The sequence below is a fragment of the Tachyglossus aculeatus genome, unplaced genomic scaffold (assembly GCF_015852505.1).
Source record: "Tachyglossus aculeatus isolate mTacAcu1 unplaced genomic scaffold, mTacAcu1.pri scaffold_108_arrow_ctg1, whole genome shotgun sequence".
NCBI lineage: Eukaryota > Metazoa > Chordata > Mammalia > Monotremata > Tachyglossidae > Tachyglossus > Tachyglossus aculeatus.
Genome location: NW_024044845.1, coordinates 63,002 through 83,898, shown reverse-complemented (window position 1 = coordinate 83,898; position 20,897 = coordinate 63,002). Strand labels below are relative to the sequence as shown.

At 46.3% G+C, this 20,897-nt stretch overlaps 1 protein-coding gene and 1 non-coding gene across 2 annotated transcripts; both read right to left on the bottom strand.

Moving 5' to 3' along the window:
- Positions 1–706: 706 nt before the first annotated feature.
- On the bottom strand, positions 707–1,414 carry LOC119922529 (olfactory receptor 14A2-like; the record flags this gene model as incomplete). Its single annotated transcript, XM_038742301.1, has 1 exon — positions 707–1,414. A coding segment is annotated over one exon (708 nt), but the record flags the coding sequence as incomplete, so codon positions are not given.
- A 1,095-nt stretch (positions 1,415–2,509) lies between these two features.
- Positions 2,510–2,647, bottom strand: LOC119922579. Its single transcript, XR_005448667.1, has one exon. It is a non-coding gene; the product is annotated as a small nucleolar RNA SNORA7 (small nucleolar RNA).
- Positions 2,648–20,897: the final 18,250 nt, after the last annotated feature.

Below are 20,897 nucleotides of genomic sequence, written 5' to 3'. Positions count from 1 at the left end.
GCGCTCAATAAATATGATTGAATGAATGAATAGAATTCCATCAGTGAATGTCTCTGTCTCTTTTCAAACACCATTATTATTTTTTTTTATTATTCGGTGTTAATTTCTGTGTCAAAGTCTGTGCCACATGATGATAAATAATTCAATCGATCGATAGCATTTGTTGAGTGTTTACTGTGTGCATTACATTGCACTAAGCGTTTTGAAAAGTACAATACAATGGAGTTGGTAGATACAATCCATGCCCACAATGAGCTTACAGTCCAAAGATGAAATTACAATCCAAACGGACATGTTTCCTGTGCCCTAGGGACTCAGAGTGTAAGGGGAAGTAAGAGCCCAGGAACGGTCAAACACTAATGCCATGTCACACAGCAGGCCAGTGGCCGAGCTGGGACTAGAACCCAGGTCATGTGACACCAATTCACGTGCCGTTGAGCCATGAGGCCTCCTAGGGAATGCATTGCCACTTATGACCTAGTCTTATGAGCCAACCTCATAGACCTTGCCAAATCCTGAATATCCCAACTTGTTCTTTGAGACTCTGGGTCACTGGTATATCTGGATACGTCTAAGGGCAATTCCTCTTTTAAAAGGTGGTAGGGGATTATTGGTACATGGACACAGACATTTGTTCCCAAAATGGATGCTGGGGGAATGTCCCCTTTAGGATCCTGCCCAGGGCAGCCTTCAGGTCCCTGTTCCTCAGGCTGTAGATAAGGGGGTTCACAGTAGGAGGCACCACGGTGTAGAACATGGAAACCAGCAGATCCAGAGCTGAGGGTGAGTCTGCAGGTGGTTTGAGATAGACAAATGTTCCGGTAAGGAGAAAAATGACGATGACAGTGAGATGGGGCAGGCATGTGGAGAAGGCTTTGGTTCGGCCCTCGGAGGACGGCATCTTCAGCACGGCTGAGAAGATGAAGACGTAGGAGAGGGTGATGTAAGTGAAGCAGATGGCATCTAAGAATACCCCAGCAGCCACACTCACATCAATGGCAATGTGGACTTCAGAGCAGGAGATCTTCAGCAGTGGGGGGACGTCACAGAAGAACTGTTGAACAGCATTGGACCCACAAAATGTCAGGGAGAAGGTAGAAGCTGTAAACAAGATTCCAAATAGACCCCCACCGAGCCATGATGCTGCTAGTATGGAAACACAGGCTGTTTTGTTCACAATGAGCTCATAGCGCAGCGGGGAGCAGATGGCGGCATAGCGGTCATAAGACATTGCAGTGAGGAGAAAAAACTCTGAAGCGGCAAACAAGACCAGTAGGAAGAGCTGCGAGACACAACCCAGAAAGGAGATGGAGTTGTCACTGGTCAAGGAGTTGACAATGGATTTGGGTACCGTTGTAGAAATGTAGCAGAGGTCTATGAAGGACAAGTTCTTGAGAAAGAAGTACATGGGGGTGTGGAGACGCTGGTCGAGAATGGTGACAGCAACAATGAGAAGATTCCCCAGAAGGGCAACTAGGTAAACAAGTAGGAACAGCGTGGCATGGAGCAGCTGCAGCTCCCGGATGTCAGAGAACCCCTGGAGGAGGAACTCAGTCACGGTTGAGATGTTGATCATTTCTGGGAGATGATGCTGGCTCCCTGGAAAGGAAGAGGGGAACTTCAATTTAGAAATTTTGGCATTCCCTACAGACTGTAAGTTCCTTTTGGGCAGGTAACACTTCTATAAAGTGTTACTTTGTACTTTGTACTGTACTCTCTCAAGCACTTAATACAGTACTCCACACACTGTAAGTGATCAATAAATATGATTGGTTCCCATTTTAATAAATAAAGCATTTGTATTCACTGGTCACCAATAGAGTTCAATAGTACTGATACATGTAGGGGTATGAACACATCAATCAGTAGCTCAATGGTACTTACAATGGCGCTTAGTACAGTGCTCTTCACATAGTAAGCGCTCAATAAACACGATTGAATGAATGAATACTGAATGCTCACTGTGTGCAGAGCACTGTACTAAGTGCTAAGTGCTTGGGAGAGTTCAATCCAACAGAGTTGGCAGATATTTTCCTGCCCACCAGGAGGTAACAGTCTACTGGGTAGACTCTGCATACCATAAATGCTTAATAAATACGATGGATTGATAGCATCGATGAATATCAACACTAATTCCTTTTGGAGTTTGCAAGCGCTTAGAACAGTGCTTCACACATAATGAGCGCTTAACAGATACCATCATCATTATTATTAAATCAACCTGTTTCATTTATTTGTCACCTGCAGTGTTCAATAGTATTAATAGGTGCAGTGGTTTGGTACGTCTTGACGTATGCTGTCGATTCGCCTCCGACCCGTAGCGACTCCATGGATGCATCTCTCCCAGAATGCCCCACCTCCATCTGCAAGCATTCTGGTACTGTATTCTTAGAGTTTTCTTGGTAAAAATAGAGAATTGGTTTACCAATGCCTTCTTCCACCCAGTAAAACTGAGTCTCCACCCTTGACTCTCTCCCCTACCTCTTCTGCCCAGAACAGGTGTGTTTTGACTTCTAGCAGATTGCCTTCCACTCACTAGCCACTGCCCAAGCTAGGAATGGAAAGGGTATCCCTCTGCTTGACTCTCCCCCCCTTGGATAAGACTGGTAAAGTACTGGAAACTCTCCAGGATTGAACCTGAGAGGGGGAAGGGGTATGTAATAATAATAATAATAAATAATAATAATAATAATAATAATAATAATAATGGCATTTCCTAAGCATTTACTATGTGCAAAGCACAGTTCTAAGCGCTGGGGAGGTTACAAGTTGATCAGGTTGTCCCAAGGGAGGCTCACATTCTTAATCCCCATTTTACAGATGAGGGAACTGAGGCCCAGAGAACTTAAGTGACTTGCCCAAAGTCACACAGCTGACAATTGGCAGAGCAGGGATTTGAACTCATGGCCTCTGAGTTCAAAGCCCGTGGTCTTTCCACTGAGCCATGCTGTTAATTGTACCCATCAATTAATCAAGCAATGGTATTTACTGAGCACTTAGAGTTCAGTTTCAATTCCCATTTTACAGATGCGGTATCTGAGGCACAGAGAAGCAAAGTGCCTTGCCCAACGACCCCCAAAAGACAAGGGGCAGAGCCAGGATTAGAACCCAGGTCCCCGAGCTCATTGTTGGGTAGGGATTGTCTCTATCTGTTGCCAAATTGTACTTTCCATGTGCTTTGTACAGTTCTCTGCACATGGTAAGCGCTAAATAAATACGACTGAATGATTGAATGAATTAGTAGCAGAGTCAGGACTAGAACCCAGGTCCCCTTACTACTACCACTACACTTTGCCTCTCCCTGGGCCCAGACACCATTTTCCCTGGGAGGTAATGGGAGAAGATTCCCTTCTCCTCCTCCCCTCCAGACCTCCGTTGGCCAAGGTTGGCTCACTTCCTCCCCTGCCCCACCCTGGGCACACAAATCTGATTGTGGTTCTTCGAGGAAAATGAATCCGAATGAAGTTTAGTTGACTCCAATTAACTCCTTGCTATTAGCTTCAAGGCTTTTTACCCGTGTTCTCCTTCGTGTTTCCCTTCCCTCTTCACCAACTCCCCTCCAGCCCTTGGAAACAGATGTGCTCCCTGTGTCTCTCCAAGGACATCCCCTTCTCCAACACATGGCTCAGATACTTCCTTCTGCCCGATTCTCCCTCTCCCTCCAAACTTGCTCAGATTGCTGCTTCTTCTCCCCATGCCAAATCATCCCAGATGCCAGCTCTGCATTTACACATTCACAACTGCTCATAGCTCTTCCCTACATGGAGATTCACAATACAATGTAAGAACTTATTAAGCTGTGCATTCACATTTTCATGCTTATTTCTCCCTAGCTGGATCAGTCTTGCTCAGCAGACTGCCAGGTCCAGGAGGGAAGGGATTGTATCCCTTACTTCCACTGTGTTCACCTGACATTTCTGCATGGGGGAGTTGATGATAGTGCTGTTGGTCTAAAACCAATCACACTCTCTCATTCCCTCCCTCTCACTTCCCACCAGAAACATTTTCTGACGCCCAGGACCCACTTCTGGCCGATGTGACCACAGCATAATGCTGATGCTGTGCTGCGGGGCCCCAGCCAGACGCTCAGACACACACACACACACACACACACACACACACACACACACACACACACACACTCGCTTAAACTGATTGTGGTTATGTACACATAAATACACACAGTCATACAAACCCACACCTATCTAGCCACTCATTTGTTCATTTAACTATTGGCTAAAGCATCACTCCCCCAACTCAGAATCATACCTGGAGAGTTTCCAGTACTCTACCAGTTTCGGCTACCAGACGGACGGTTAAGCAGAGTCATACCCGTTCCATTCCCAGCTTGGGCAGTGGCTAGCAGGTGGAAGGCAATCTGCTACAAGTCAAACCTCGCCTGTACCGGGCAGCAGTGTCATGGGAGAGAGTTGAGGAGGAGACTCAGGTTTACTGCAGGGAAGAAGGAAATGGTAAACCACTTCCATATTTTTACCAAGAAAACTCTATGGGTAAACTACCAGACCATTTGCAGTTGGAGAATGGGTTGTTCCTGGAGAGATGTGCCCATTCATTCACTATGGGTCAAAGATGACATGATAGCAAAAGAAAAGACGAAGAAGCACTCAAACTTTTCCAAACCATTCACTGTCACCAAGTATCTTTTCACATGAAACAAAAATACCTCACAATTATCTTCAAGGCTTTCTACCTTGAGACTCACTCTAAATTCCCATTTTACAGATGTGGTATCTGAGGCACAGAGAAGCAAAATGACTTGTCTGATGTCACACAGTAGACAAGGGGAAGAGCCAGGATTAGAAGGTAGGTCCCCAAGCCAGTTGTTCGGTAGGGATTGTGCCTATCTGTTGCCAAATTGTACTTTCCAAGTGCTTAGTACAGTGTTCTGCACAGAGTAAGCGCTCAATCAATACGATTGAATGAATGAATGAAAAAATGAATAGTAGAGTCAGGATTAGAACCCAGGTCCCCTTACTACTACCACTACTGTATGCCTCTCCCTGGGCCCAGACACACTTTTTCCCTGGAAGGTGATGGGAGAAGATTCCCTTCTCCTCCTCCCCTCAAGACCTCCGCCAGCCAAGGTTTGTTCACTACCTCCCCTGCCCCATTTTGGGAATACACACAGCTGCCAACAAAAGAAATCTGATAGTGGTTCTCAGAGGAAAATGAAACAGACTGAAGTCTGGTTGACTCCAATCAACTCCTTGCCACTAGCTTCAAGGTTTTTGACCGGTGTTCTCCTCCGCATTTCCCTTCCCTCTTCACCGACTACCCTCAAGCCCTTGGAAATAGATCTTCTCCCTTTTCCTCTCCTCCTCCTCCGCCCCCTATCTCCCCATTCACTGCCTGCCCAATCCCCTTCGCCTCCCCACAGCACTTGTGTATGTTTGTACATATTTATTATTCTATTCATTTTATAAATGATGTGTACATAGCTATAATTCTATTTATTCTGATGGTATTGTCACCTGTCTACTTGTTTTGTTTTGTCATCTCTCTCCCCCTTCTAGACTGTGAGCCCGTTATTGGGTAAGGACCTTCTCTATACGTTGCCGATTTGTACTACTCAAGCGCTTAGTACCCTGCTCTGCACACAGTAAGTGCTCAATAAATACGATTGAATGAATGAATGAAAAAGGACATTCCCTTCTCTAACACATGGCTTAGATCCTTCTTTCTTCCCGAATCTTCCCCTCCCTTCAAATTTGCCCAGATTGATGTTTTTCCTCCCCATGCCAAATCAGGCCACTTACCACCTCTGCATTTACACATTCACAACTGCTCATTGCACTTCCCTACCTATAGATTCACATTACTAAGCACTTATTAAGCTGTGCAGCCACCTTTCCACTCTTATTTCCCCCTAGCTGTAAATTATTTTAGATCAGTCTAGACCAGCAGACTAGTAAGTCCAGTAGGGAAGGGATTGAACCTCTTACCTCCATTGGGTTCACCCAACATTACTGCATGGAGGAGTTGATGATAGTGCTCCTGGTCTAGAACCAATCACACTCTCTCATTCCCTCCCTGTCATTTCTCACCAGAAACATGTTCTGACCTTCAGGACTCACTCCTGTCTGAAGTGACCAGAGCATAATGCTGATGCTCTGCTGCAGGGCCCCAGCCAGGAAACAACTTCCATGTTACCTGGATGGAGGTGGGTGAGGAAAGGGAGATGAGTGATGGTTGGGGCCACTGCACTGTCAAATACGTACCCTCCTGAAAGCCCACCTGCCCCTCTGGGGATGTAGCCCTGCCCCAAAGTCTGAAATTGGTTCCGTGTGTGAGCACTTCCCCAGAATGGCTCCATCTCTTGCATCCCCTTCATGGTTTCTCCCTCCCACTCCACCACCCCCTGGTCACACTCACTGAGACAGTGTAGGGCTGGAGGGCTCTGACTTCGGCTGGCTTGGGATGGTCCTCTCTCCACTCCAGTTCTTGGGTGCAGCTGGCTATGAAGGAAGGGACAGCATGGCACCTTCAGCCCCTCTCTGATCTCCCCTGGGCAGGGAGATGTTCTCCAGAGAGTCCCCCATCCCCAAAGATAAAGCAGCCACTGCTTCACGGGAAACCCCCAGAGGATCAACTCAGGTGGGACCTCGTGTCTTGGCCAATGCCAAAAGCCTCTGCCTGTGAGGTCCCTGAGGTCCTGCGGAGATAAATGCCCAGTCCTTAAAGCTGCAGCAATGGTGGTGCACCCCAGGGTTCCCGTGGAAACAACAGCATCTGCATCCCAACATTCCAACGGTTTCTAGTGTTACTGACAATCTACAACAATTGTGGGTGATTTCAGCTTCATCTCATATACAATCTTAGACAATCAGCTTCTTATTCAATCAGTCAATTGAACAATTTCTGATTGCAAAGCTAGACAGAGCAAGACATTCCTCTGAATCCATCCTATGATTCTCCCCCAGGGTGAGTGGGGTGAGGAAGGAGACTGAGGTTTTGAGAATGGGATGATGGGAAGGAGAAATTCCTGGCTTGAGGAAGAATAGGGTGGAAATGGCTCCTCCTGTTGTGATGATTTACTAACCTGGGTTCTGGAAACTAGAGTTCCGTCAGTGAATTTCTCTGTCCCCTTTCAAGCACCATTCTTATGATTATTATCATTTTTATTATTTGGTGTTAATTTCTGTTTCCACATATGTCACGTGATGAAGCTGAAACAAAATAATTCAATCGCTCGATGGTATTTGTTCTATGTTTACTGTGTGCAGAACATTGTAGTAACCACTTTGAAGAGTACAATACAACGGAGTTGATAGATTCAATCCATGCCCACAATGGGCTAGAAGCCCAAATATTAAGTTACAATCCAATCAGAAATGTTTCCTGTCCCACTGGGGCTCAGAGTGTAAGAAGAAGTTAGAGTCCAGGAATGGTAAGACACTAATGCCAGGTCACACAGCAAGCCAGTGGCCGAGCTAGGATTAGAACTCAGGTCATGTGACATCCATTCACATGCCATTTAGCCATGAAGCCTCCTAGGAAATGCATTTTCACTCACGACCCAGTCTTATCAGCCAACCGCCCAGACCTTGACAAATCCTGAATACCCAGACTTGTTCTTTGGGCCTCTGGTTCAGTGGGATATATATGGTTATGTCTAAGGGCAATTCCTTTTTTAAGGGGTGGCAGGGGATTATTGGTACATGGACAGAGACACTTTGTCCCAGAATCGATACTGGGGTAATGTCCCCTTCAGGATCCTGCCCAGGGCAGCCTTCAGGTCCCTGTTCTTCAGACTGTAGATAAGGGGGTTCACAGTGGGGGGCACCACAGTGTAGAACATGGAAACCAGCAGATCCAGAGCCAAGGGCGAGTCTTAAGGTTTGAGATAGACAAATGCTCCAGTAAAGAGAAAAATGATGATGACAGTGAGATGGGGCAGGCAGGTGGAGAAAGCTTTGGTTCAGCCCTCAGAAGACGGCATCCTCAGCACGGCTGAGAATATGAAGATGTAGGAGAGGATGATGTAAATGAAGCTGGCAGCAGACAAGATAAACCCAGCAGCCACACTCACATCAATGGCAATGTGGACTTCAGAGCAGGAGATCTTCAGCAGAGGGGGGACGTCACAGAAGAACTGCTCCACAGTATTGGACCCACAAAAAGTCAGCGAGAAGGTAGAAGCTGAAAGCAGACAGACCCCCAATGAGCCATGGTGCTGCTGCCATGCACATACATACTGCTTTGTTCATGATGAGCTCATAACGCAGAGGGGAGCAGATGGCGGCATAGCGGTCATAAGACATTGCAGTGAGGACAAAAAACTCTGAAGCGGCAAACAAGACCACTAGGAAGAGCCGTGAGACACAACCCAGAAAGGAGATGGAGCTGTCACCGTCAAGGAGTTGACAATGGATTTAGGTACCGTTGTAGAAATGTAGCAGAGGTCTATGAAGGACAAGTTCTTGAGAAAGAAGTACATGGGGGTGTGGAGACGCTGGTCTACGATGGTGACAGCAACGATGAGGAGATTCCCCAGAAGGGCCACTAGGTAGACAAGGAGGAACAGTGTGGCATAAACCAGCTGCAGCTCTCGGGTGTCAGAGAATCCCTGGAGGAGGAATTCAGCCACCATGGTGATGTTGGTCATTTCTGGGAGACGATGCTGACTCCCTGGAAATAAAGAGGGGAACTTCAGTTTAGAGACACTGATATTCCCTCCAGAGTGTAAGTTTCTTTTGGGCAGGTATCACTTCTACAAATTGTAACATATTGTACACTCTCTTTCACTTAGTACAGTGCTCTGCACACTGTAAGTGAACAATAAGTACGATTGATTCTCATTAGAATAAATAAAGCAGTTGTATTTATTAATCACCTTTAGAGTTCAATACTATTGATGCATGTAGGGGCATGAACATATCAATCAATAAATCAGTGGTATTTATTGAGTACTCACTGTGTGCAGAGCACTATACTAAGTGCTTGGGAGAGTTCAACCCAACATAGTTGGCGTATATTTTCCTGCCCACCAGGAGGCAACTGTATAATGGGTAATTTTGTACTTTGTATAAAACGTTGCCTAGAGAAACAACAATGATAAAATAGACCACAGCACTTCCATTATTTGGAGCCCTGCTACAATCCCACTTCCTTTAACAAGCTTTCCCATCACCCTAACGCATATCATTCCTGAATGAAGTGGTGTACAGCCTCCTTAACACTTAGGTGCATTTGTCCACTCAGTGCTTTTTTTTTTTAAAGTATTTTCATGTTTGCCTCTTTTTGGGCGGGGGATCATTCACTTATATTTCAGAACTTTTCAAGCACCTAGTACAGTGCACTGCCTCAAGTAGGCACTCAATAAATCGTCTAACCTTTACTACTACTATTTACCTCTCCCTGGGTCCAAAGACATTTCTTTCTTTGGATGTGATGGGAGAAGATTGCTTTCTCCTCTCCCCTCCAGAGTGCCACTAGACTAGGTTTCTTCGCCACCACCCCCGCACCACTCTGGGCACAAACACAGCTTCTTACACAAGTAGACTGATTTTGGCTCTCCCTGTTTGGAGGAAAATGAAACACAGATTGAATAATAATTATAATGCTGGCATTTGTTAAGCGCTTACTATGTGCCAAGCACTGTTCTAAGCGCTGAGGTTTGGATGTCTCCAATCAACTCCTGACTACTGGCATCAGAGTTCTCCACTGTCTCTCTCCTCTCTGCTTCCCTCCCCTCTTCACTTAGTGTGCTGCAGCCCTTGGAAACGGACCTTCCCTCTTTCCCTCTCTCGAGTCTTTGGTTTCAGATGTGTTTTTCTGCCTGGAATTATCTCTTTTCATATAATAATAATAATGATTATGGCATTTATTAAGTGCTTACTATGTGCCAAGCACTGTTCTAAGCGCTGGGGAGGTTACAAGGTGATCAGGTTGTCCCACGGCGGGCTCACAGTCTTCATCCCCATTTTACAGATGAGGGAACTGAGGCACCGAGAAGTGAAGTGACTTGCCCAAAGTCACACAGCTGACAATTGGCAGAGCTGGGATTTGAACCCATGACCTCTGGTTCCCCAGCCCGGGCTCTTTCCAATAAGCCACGCTGCTTCTCATATCATTCAGACCACAGCTCTCACCATCTTCAAAATCCTTCTGAAATCCCACGTTCTCCAGGAGAACTTCCCCGGTTAATGTTTTTTCTCACCAGACCCTATCAGCCCAATTACCACCTCTGACCTTGGAAATTCATAACCACCCATAGCACTTCCCTACCTAGAGATTTACATTCTTATGTATGCACTTATTAATCTGCATACCCATTTTTCCATTCTTCGTTTCCCCCACTGTAAATTGCTTTTTAATCGGTGTAGCTCAGGAATCCATGAGGTCAGGAATTACATCTCTTACCTGTATTGTGCTCTCCCAACATTTGGGAAGAACTCCTGCATGGAGGACTTGATGATAGGGCTAGTCGTTGTCCAGAACCAGTCACAACTTCTCTTCCCTGTCTGTCATTTCCCCACCAGAAATATTTTTGATGTCCGGGACACACTTCTGGCCAAAACAACCACAGCATAGTACTGACTCTGTGCTGCAGTGTCACAGCCAGGCCAGTATTTGTCATGGTAGCTGGAATGGAGGTGGGTGGGAAAGGGGAATTGTGTGATGGTCGGGGCCACTGTACTGGCAGACACTTGCCCTCCTGCCAGCCTGCCTGCCCCTCTGGGGATGCAGCCCTGCTGTGAGCTCCAACTTTGGCTCCGTGTATGAAAGCCTCCTCAAAATCCACCATCTCTTGAATCCCCATTCTGGTCCTTTCCTGTGCTCTACCCCGCTGATCCCACTCACCACGGCAGCGTGGCACTTGGGGGCAATGACCTCTGCTGGGCTGGGATGATCCCCTCTCCCTTCCAGTTCCTGGGTGCAACTGGCTTTGAAGGGACAGTGTGGTGCTCTCAGCCCCTCACTGCTCTCCCGTGGGTGCTGAGATGTTCTCCAGATGGTCCCCCATCCCCATAGATAAAACAGGCTCTGCTCCATGGGGAGCCCCTGGAGGACTGGCTCGAGTGGGACCCTGTGGCCTGGGAAATGCTAGAACCCTCTGTTCATGATGTCCCCGAGGCCCCATAGAGGTGAGAGTACGGTCTCTGAATCTATAGCAGTGGCACTGAACCGCGGCGTTCCCATAGAAACAAAGGCATCTGCAACCCAACACTGCAACAGTTTCTGATGTTTACCAACCATCTATATCAACTGTGGGTGAATTCAGCTTCGTTTCATTTAAAACCTCAGACTATCAGTCTGTCATTCAATCATCCGGGGGGAAATTTGTATTTGATACTTTCTGACTGCAAATCTAGACAGAGCGAGAGATGTCCCTGAATCCACCCTACGGCTCTCTCCCAGGCTGAGTGGGGGTGGGCAGAGGACTGACGTTTTGAGAACGAGGCGATGGGGAGGGGAAATTCCGTGCTTAAGGAGGAATAGGACAGAGGCTATGCTTTGTCCTCCCTTTAATTCAGTATCAAAAATGGCTCCTCCTATTGGGATGCTTTACTAACCTGGGCTGTGGAAACAATTGAGTTCCTTCCAGTGAATGACCCTGTCCCTTTTCAAAATATCTCAATGACCCTCAAGGAAAATGAAGAAATAATCTGTCGGTCTCAGAGCCTCCTCCGATCCCTGATTCATTCAATCATATTTATTGAGTGCTTATTGTGTGCAGGGCACTGTACTAAGCCCTTGGGAAGTACAAGTTGGCAACATATAGAGACGGTCCCTCATGCTACTTCACCTGACTGGAACTACTTCACCCTTCCAGTCCATCAGACCACGACTCTCCCCCTCTTCAAAGTCCTTCTGAAATCACCACCTCTTAGAGAATACCTTCCCCGATGAATTTTTCATCTCTTTAAGTCACTTTCTCCCAACACTAATTGGCATTTTGGACCACTTATGGACTTATTCACTCACTCCCACCACTTGAAGCTCTCTTCATAGTGACTATACAAACTGTAGTCTCAAAACTCACCTGTTCTGAGCAGCAGCAGCATGGGAGAGAGTTGAGGGTGTAGAGTTAACTTTATTGCACGGAAGGAGGCAATGGTAAACCACTTCCTTATTTTTACCAAGAAAACTCTATGGATATGCTACCAGAGCGATTGCAGATGGAGGTGGGGCGTTCTGGGAGAGATATGTCCTGGTCGGTGACAACTCAACAGCATAAGACAAGAAAAGTCTTAATGCACACATCTATCTCCTTTTCTTTCCCTCCATTCCTTCCTATTCTAGGCAATTATTCTGTATCTATCTCCCCCATTATATTGTAGTCTCCTGGATAGCAGGGACAATGCATTTTTTTTACTCTCCTTAGAATTTACTACAGTGCTTTGCATCCAGAATGTGATCGGCAATTATAATTGATTGATTGATTCATGGAAGGATGAATGGAGGGATAAGAGGATGAATTTGATAAGACAGATGGGGCTGTAACCATATTGTCTCCATTCTCCCATATTGCCCGCCATTTTCCAACTTTCATACCCACCACGAGTGATCTTAACGTGTGTATTAGCACAATAATTACTAATAACGTTTTTATTAAGAGCTTAGGTGCCAAAAAACTGTTCCAAATGCTTGAGTGAAAACAAAATAATCAAATCAGACACATTCCCTAGCCCACAGAGCCTGTATCGAATTCCCAATTTACAGAGAATTCTAGAGATGCTAATTCCCTGATTCAAGGTCACACAGCTGTTCAGCGTCAGAGTCGGGATTGGTACTTTCGTCTCACCACTCCCAGTCACACGTTCGTTCCATTAGTACATGATGCCTCCCAAAGAATGAATGGATTGTCAGTCACACACTAGATTCATCAACCACCCTCCGAGACTTGGACAAATCCTCACTCTCAGGACTATCTCTTTGGACATGTAGGACACCTTTGTATGTGGATAAGTCCTTGAGCGGGTATCGTGTTGAGGGATGGGATCATCAGCACAAGGAAACACACAGCTTATCCCACAGGAGCCACCGGGCATTTCCCCCTTTTAGGGTCCTCCCCAGGGCGGCCTTCATGTCCCTGTTTCTCAGGCTGTAGATAAGAGGGTTCAGGGTAGGAGGCACCACGGCATAGAACACAGATACTAGCAGGTCAAGGGCCGAGGAAGAGTCTGAGGGAGGCTTGATATAGGCAAATACCCCTGTGAAGAGGAAAACTGTGACAACGTTGAGGTGGGGCAGACAGGTGGAAAAGGCCTTGTTCCATCCCTCAGAGGATGGAGTCCTCAGCGCGGCTGGGAAAATGCGGACATAGGAAATGATGATGGAAGTGAAACCGACGACAACTAAGGCTACTCCAACAGCCACGATCACATCAATAGCAACATGGTCCTCGGAGCAGGAGATCTTCAGCAGTGAGGGGACATCACAGAAGAACTGCTGGACAGTGTTAGACCCACAGAAGGGCAAGGAGAATGTTGAAACGGAAAACAAGACTCCAAACAGACTTCCGCTGAGCCAAGGGGCAGCCACCATCTGCACACAGGCCCATCTATCCATGATGAGCTCATAGCGCAGGGGGAGGCAGATGGCAGCATAGTGGTCGTACGACATCACCGTGGGAGCAAAAAACTCTGAACCAGCAAACCAGGTGACCAGTAAGACTTGAGAAACACAGCCCAGGAAAGAAATGGAATTGTTATTAGTCAGGGAGACGGCAATGGATTTGGGGACGGTGATGGAGATAAGACACAACTCATTGAAAGACAAGTTCTTAAGGAAGAAGTACATGGGCGTGTGAAGGTGGTGGTCCAGGTTTGTGATAGTGATAATGAGGAGATTCCCCAACAAGGCCACCACATAGACAAGGAGGAACTGCACGGCGTGGACCAGCTGCAGCTCTCAAGCATCGGATTACCCCAGGAGGAGGAATTTGGTCACCGTGGAGATGTTGGCCATTTCTGGGATATGAGGTTGTCTCCCTGCACGGGACAAGAGAAATCTTAAATTTAGAGACACCGATAGCATGGATGAAGGAATCGGCATTCATTTCAATAGGAGTAAATCAATCAGTTGTATATGAGTACTTCAGGAGTTCAGTAATATTAGAGCATATGAGCCCTGCTTTCAGTGAGTTTCTATTTTATTGGAATCTCTAACTTTCCAGTCCTGTAGAAACAATATGGTCTAGTGGAAAGAGCACAGCCTTGGGACTCAAAGTATCTGGCTTCTAACCTCAGCTCTGGTATATGCCTGCTCTGTGACCTTCGGAAATTCACTTTACTTTTCTGTGCCTCGGTTTTCTTATTTATAATTTGAGGGTTCAATACCTGTTCTCCCTTCGACAGAGATTCTGTTCTCCCCAGCTTCCATGTTGTACTCCAGCATTTAGTTCGGTACTTGACACATAACAAGATCTTTTAAAAAGCCACAATATTATTATTAGTGGAGGAGAACAAAATTAAAATAGATTACAGCTAGGAGAAGGTTAGAGAGTGTAAAGAGATGCATATAACGCCTATGAAATGTTGATGATTTAATTTTGTCTTGTCTTACACCGTCGAGTCATATCTGACCCATAGAGACGCCTTGGACACTTCTCTCCCAGAAGGCCCCACCTCCATTAGCAGTTGTTTTGGTAGTTGATCCAGAGAATTTTCTTGGTAAAAATACAGAAGTAGTTTACCACTGTCTCCTTCCATGCGATGAACTTGATTCTCTGCCCGTGACTCTCTCCCATGCAGCTGCTGCCCAACACAGCTGAATTTGGAGTTGTAGCAGATTGCCTTCCACTCGCTAGCCACTGCCCAAGCTAGGAATGGAATGGATATGCCTCTGCTTGATTCTCATTCATTCAACCACATTTACTCAGCGCTTACTGTATGCAGAGCACTGTACTAAGTGCTTGGGAAGTACAAGTCAGCAATTCTCCCATAGTCGAGATTGGTAGGGTACTTGATTTAATATTTAATTTGATTTAATATTCAGACAAAAATGTCCTTATATATAAGCATACTCATTCTTACAGCGACCCAAACGTTAGCAAACACACATACACACAAGTACACACACACACGCTTCCAACTGACTCGTTGCTTACACATACTGAAAATCGTAAAAGCACACACACATATATATATATATATAAATGTATGTATATAGTCACTTATTTAACTATTTCCTAAAGCATCTCTCAGACTACATCTCTCCTCTCCTGAAAACCCTCCACTGACTCTACATGTCTTTTCAGATGAAACAAAAACTCCCCACAGTTGGATTCAAGGCTCTCTACCGCCTAGCCTCACCCCACTTTTCCAGAGTTTAGTACGGTGCCCGGCACGTAGTAAGTGCTTAATAAATACCACAGTTATCATCATCATCATCCTCTATTCAATCCATCTTCAGCACTCCCAAGCCAACCTTCTAGTTGTAACTCACTCTTGACTTTCCTGTTTCCACTCTTTGCTCGGGCTGTTTCCCCAACCTGAAGCACCTCCCTTCCCAGTCAGATAAACCACAGCTCTCCACACATTCAGAGCCCTGCTGAAATTCCTATGAGCTTCTCCAGATTAATTTCCCAGCACTCGAAACCATACGATCACTTCAGATAATTCCGGCATGAATGAGCTTATTAAAACCTCCGTAGCACCCATATAACACATATGTACTTATTTAGATAGTTACGTAAATATTTTAATGCTTAAATACTTGTGGGCAGAGAATATGTCAGTTTGGAATTTGGTTGGTTCATCTCCTTGTGGGCAGGAAACATGTCAACAAATTCTGCTGTATCATACTCTTCCCAAGTGCCTTGTTCAGTGCTTGGCACACAATAATCACTCAATAAATACTGTTGATTGATTGGTAGAGTGCACTGTTCTACGTGGGCATGCAGTAAATGTTATTACTCCTACCACAACTATTTAACTGTCCTTATGCTGAGATGCACTTGTTCCCTTGGAGTTGATGGGAGAAGATTCTCATCTATCCTCCCCTCCAGACTACCTCCCAAGATACAAGAAGGAGAAATTCAGTTAGCCAAGTTCTGCAGAATTCTTTGCCTGTTAAGACAAAGAGAAAGGCAAAATTAGGAAGAGTTGATCAGAACACTCCCTTGAAAGGCAGGTTCCCCACCATTTAGCGCAGTGCTTGGCATGTAGGAAGTACTTAAAAATACCATAACTATATAACCATGTCTTTCCCTGACACCAACTCTTCTTTCTTACTTTTGAAAATCCCAACAAATAAATAATAAATAAAGCAGATGTGAGTGTGTCCCAACAACCACTTATAGACTGGTTGAGGTTAAAACAGGGCCTGCTATTGAGAGGATGATCCTGCTTTTCTGTGCCACCCCACTCTGCCATCATCTTTATCAACTGTCTTGCAGGGTTGGCTACAGCAGGGCTAGGCTGGAGAGTGAGAATAGTTCACTGCAAACCATCACTGCTACTTCATAAACAATTCAAGAGCAAATCTTACTGATTGAGGGATACCTCATTCTTGCACCCACTGGGGAATATAAATGTCAGTGGATTCTCCTCCAAGTTAAAGAAGACTCCTCTCTTAGATTCACCCCAAAGCCCTCCATACAACTCGGTTTTGGACTGAATAAAAAAATAAAATAAATAATGGTACTTGTTAAGCACTTACTATGTGCCAAAAACTGCTCTAAGCACTGGGGTATATATAAAGTGATCAGTTTGGACACAGTCCCCATCCCACATGGGGCTCAGACTTTAAGTAGGAGGGAGTAAGACTTAATCCCCATTTTACAGATTAGGTAACTGAGGTGGAGAGAAGTTAAGTGACTCGTCCAAGGTTGTACAGCAGACATGTGGCAGAGCCAGGATTAGAACCCAGGTCCAGCTGTCATAAATGGAGCAAGTCCTAGGGGCACCATGCTACCCCAAAGGGGGTGGGGGTCGGGGGGGGCTCCTTTTCATTTTGTTCCATGGTGACATAGGACACACAAAGTCTGTGATAGAATGGGATGACTTGCAATGCTGACTGGGATATTTTGACAAGCAGAGTGAGTGGTGGAAGGCCCAGTGGGAATCACAACTACTTAAGTTGTGAGTAGTTCTGGACTGTGAGCCCGTTGTTGGGTAGGGACCGTCTCTATATGTTGCCAACTTGTACTTCCCAAGCGCATAGTACAGTGCTCTGCACACAGTAAGCGCTCAGTAAATACAATTGAATGAATGAAAAGTAAACTCATGCAATGGGAACTCCACGTGCACCCACTTCCCCAAACATACAGAACTAGGACCCCTACCCTCACCCAAAACACCTATAACACACCCACATAAACCGTTAGCTCCAACAGAGGCTTCCCCTCTAGTCCATAGGCTCTTTATGGACAAGGATCAAATCAATCTACACTACTGTACTGTATTCCCCCAAGAACTTAGTTCCGGGCTATGCCTACACTAAGCACACAATAAATACCAATGATTGACTGTTTTTTTTCACACCTACCAAACAATCTGATTGAGAATCCACACACTCCCTTACCCCAAAAAGAACGATATTTGCTGCTGCTGCTGCTGTTGCTGATAATGATGAGGGTGTGTCCCGAGGTGACCCTTGGGTACCGGCCATTTCAAGGTCAAAAGCTATCTCGTGACCACCTGAGCCAGCAGGCGGAACTCGGAAGTGAGGGTGGGATACCGCCTCCACGACCAAATCTGCTAGACTGACAGCCCAAGCTGGGAATACAGAAGGTGTCCCTCGCCCCCGTGCCAATCAAATTAGGTATGGAGGAGGCGGGGAGGGCAGAGATTGGATAGACTGAGGCCGGAAGCTGGAATGGCCTAAGGGCACAGGCAATAAATACCTGTCGCCTCTGACCTTCGGGGTCGGAACACCAGGACACGCAGCAGCAGGAGCTGCCGCTGCAGCAGCAGCAGCAGCCCACGTGTCTCTCCCTGCCCAGAAGGCCAGATGCCGGCTCTACAACCAGAAACAACACACTGAGGCAAGGGCCGCGTGATGGGTGAGTGTCTCATGGGTGGGACCCAGGTATCCCGCTGCTGATGGGAATTATGAGTGGATTCCTCCCATGTAGGGAGAACACATTGTGAGAGCTAGCCGCCCACCACGTGCGCGGGTAATGTAATGAATTCTTCCCATGTGGGAAAGTAAGTGGATTCTTCCCGAGTGAGAAGTGCACATGGGTGAGAGTTAAGCAACTCACCCACACGCGATTAACGGATGATTGTGTTCCTCCCGTGTAGGGAAGCTCTAATATTGCTAATTAATTATATTCCTCCCGAAAGGGAAGCTCAATCCATTGTGCCTAAACAATTACATAAATTCAATTCACCTCGCGGAATAAATTTTATATAAAACTTAGGCTTTCCGTCCCCGGCCTCTCTCTCTCTCGCCTCGCCGATCACTGAATGAACCCGTCTCCGGACGACGGGTGACAGGGTGATGGAGAAGTATTCCATGGGAATGTCAGGCAGATCTCACTCTGGAGACTTCGAGCCTGAGATTTTGTATGTGGGAATCGGTTATAGTGTGAGTGGCATCTGCAATGTGACTCGCATGTTCTCATCCTTAGCCACCTTGTGCCCCCTGGGTAAGGAGTGCATTGAGCAAAATGTTGGCCAGAAGTGCAACACAATACCAAGGGAGATAGTGCCCCAGCCCAAGCTAAAACCTCATGTGCTTCTGTCTCCCCGGAGTGGGCCTTCTCTCACATTGAACTCCTGGTCCCTTCCCACCTTGGTTACAATCACCTGGGCAGTGTGGGGATGTCAGTCCAGGATGGCCCCTGTACCCCTCGGGCTCCTTGGTGGTGCTGACCATGAAGGGAAAGCCTGGCTCTCGGCCCTTCTCTGATCTCCTGGTGATGTCGAGATGCTCTTTAGATGGTTCCCCATGCCCGTAGATAAAGCAATTGCTGCTCTGAGGGGAATCCCTAGAGGACAAGCTCAGAGCTCCACAGAGGGACCTCATGGCCCTGGATGGTGTGAGAACTCTCCCTTCACAGGGTCCCTGAGTCCCCGTGGAGATGAGGTCCATGTAGCTGTTGGGCTGCTGACCTGCATGGTTCCCATGGAAACAATAGCATCTATGTTCCAGCATCCCAGAGGCCCTCCTTGTTAATGATATTCTGGACAACTGTGATTTTAGCTTCATCTCATTCACAACCTCAGACAATGTGTTGATAAAATAATAGCGATAATAATAATAATAATGGTATTTGTTAATCACTTACTATGTACCAAGCACTGTGGTAGATACAAAGTGATTAGATTGTCTCATGTGGGGATTCCAGTTTTAATCCACATTTTATAGAAGAGGTAACTGAGGCACAGAGAGGTTAAGTGGCTTGCCCAAAGTCACACAGCAGACAAGTGGCAGAGCCGGGATTAGAGCCCATGTCCTCTGACTCCCAAGCTCATGCTCTTTCCACTAAGCCAAGAATCAATCAATTGTATTTTCTGATGCCTATGCAGTGCAAATCTAATGAGAGTTAAGAATGTCTGGGTATTCCCCCTAAGAGCCCTCTCCCCCAAGCAGTGTGGGTGGATAAATATGGGCAGGGCAGGAGGTTGAGGGGTTCTGAGATAGGGGTGACTAGAAGGAACTACAGGGACCGGAAATCCATGGCTTGAGGAGGAATAGGGTGCAGCCTTTGCTTTGTCGTCTTGTCACTCGGTTTTGTAACCAGGTCCTCCTGACGGGACACTTTATCAAACTAGAGTGTGGAGACAACTGGCTTCCTTCCAATCAATGACCCTGTCCCCTTTCTAAGTATATGACTCTTCCTCCTGAGGAAGGAGAAATAATCTGTGGGGCTGGGCCTTTGGACTCCAACTCACGCTTGCTAAAATCGTGCTCTCCTTACAGGCTCACCACACACCTTCACACTCAGTCGAAGTGCAACCAATGCAAGTTATTGATCTGCTGTTGGGGTGCCCAGATCTTCACTGGTTTGAAAGCTCCTTGAAGGCAGTGACCACTTGTCTTGTTCTGTTGCACTATTCCCATTTCTTCAACTAGTTTTCCACTCTCAGCAGGGACTCGATACACATCACCATTTAATTGATTGATACCAAATAAACACCAATGTTGACCGACAGCTATACGACATGTTGGTCCCCAGAAATGCCCTGCAGAATCTGGAGTTGGCAAACCCCACCTGAAGTGCTGTAGCGTGGAGAGCTGTTCTCTGCCAGAGAAGCAGTGTTCCATAAGGGTGAACAGCCAGGGAAGACCACTGTGGGGTGCAACCACGCAGGGAATTCCAAGGGAAATATAATGGGTTAGGGCTAGGGTTAAGGTTAGGGTTCAGGTTTGGGTTAAGTTTTTAGTTAGGATTAGGGTAAGGGGTAATATAAGGACGTGGGTTCTGCTTAAAGTTAAGGTTAGGATTAATATCTTAATTCAAAGAGCTAATTAAGGATTATGCCGAAACAAAACCCTGCACTAGCCCAGATAACATCTATGTTGAACCTAAATTCTGCCAAGGTCATATGGCAATACACAGCACTTCCTACATCTGCACAAATTGTCAGAAGTGGCCCAAAGAGCTGTGCCTTCCCGCTGGTAAGATATGTAGTTCCGGGAATGACTCTCAGCCCTTGACTGAGCTTGGAAATTTGTGTCCGCCCTTTAAGGGACTGGTCACTTAGCAGGTGAAAGAGGAACAGGATGAACCCAGGGGTCGGGGAAGATCCGGAAAGTCACTGTCAGTGAGTTGGGGTAGGTGAAGTCTGGATTTCTCTGAGGCACACGCTCTCTCAAGTTATTTTTACAGAGTAGGTAGTAAATCAATACTATTGATTGATTTATTGAATATCTGTCCCGGTGAAAGTTATGCTTGCCTGAGCCCTAACACTTAATCAATTAGTGATATTCATCGTGCACTTACTGTGTGCAGAGCACTGTACAGAGTGCTTGGGAGA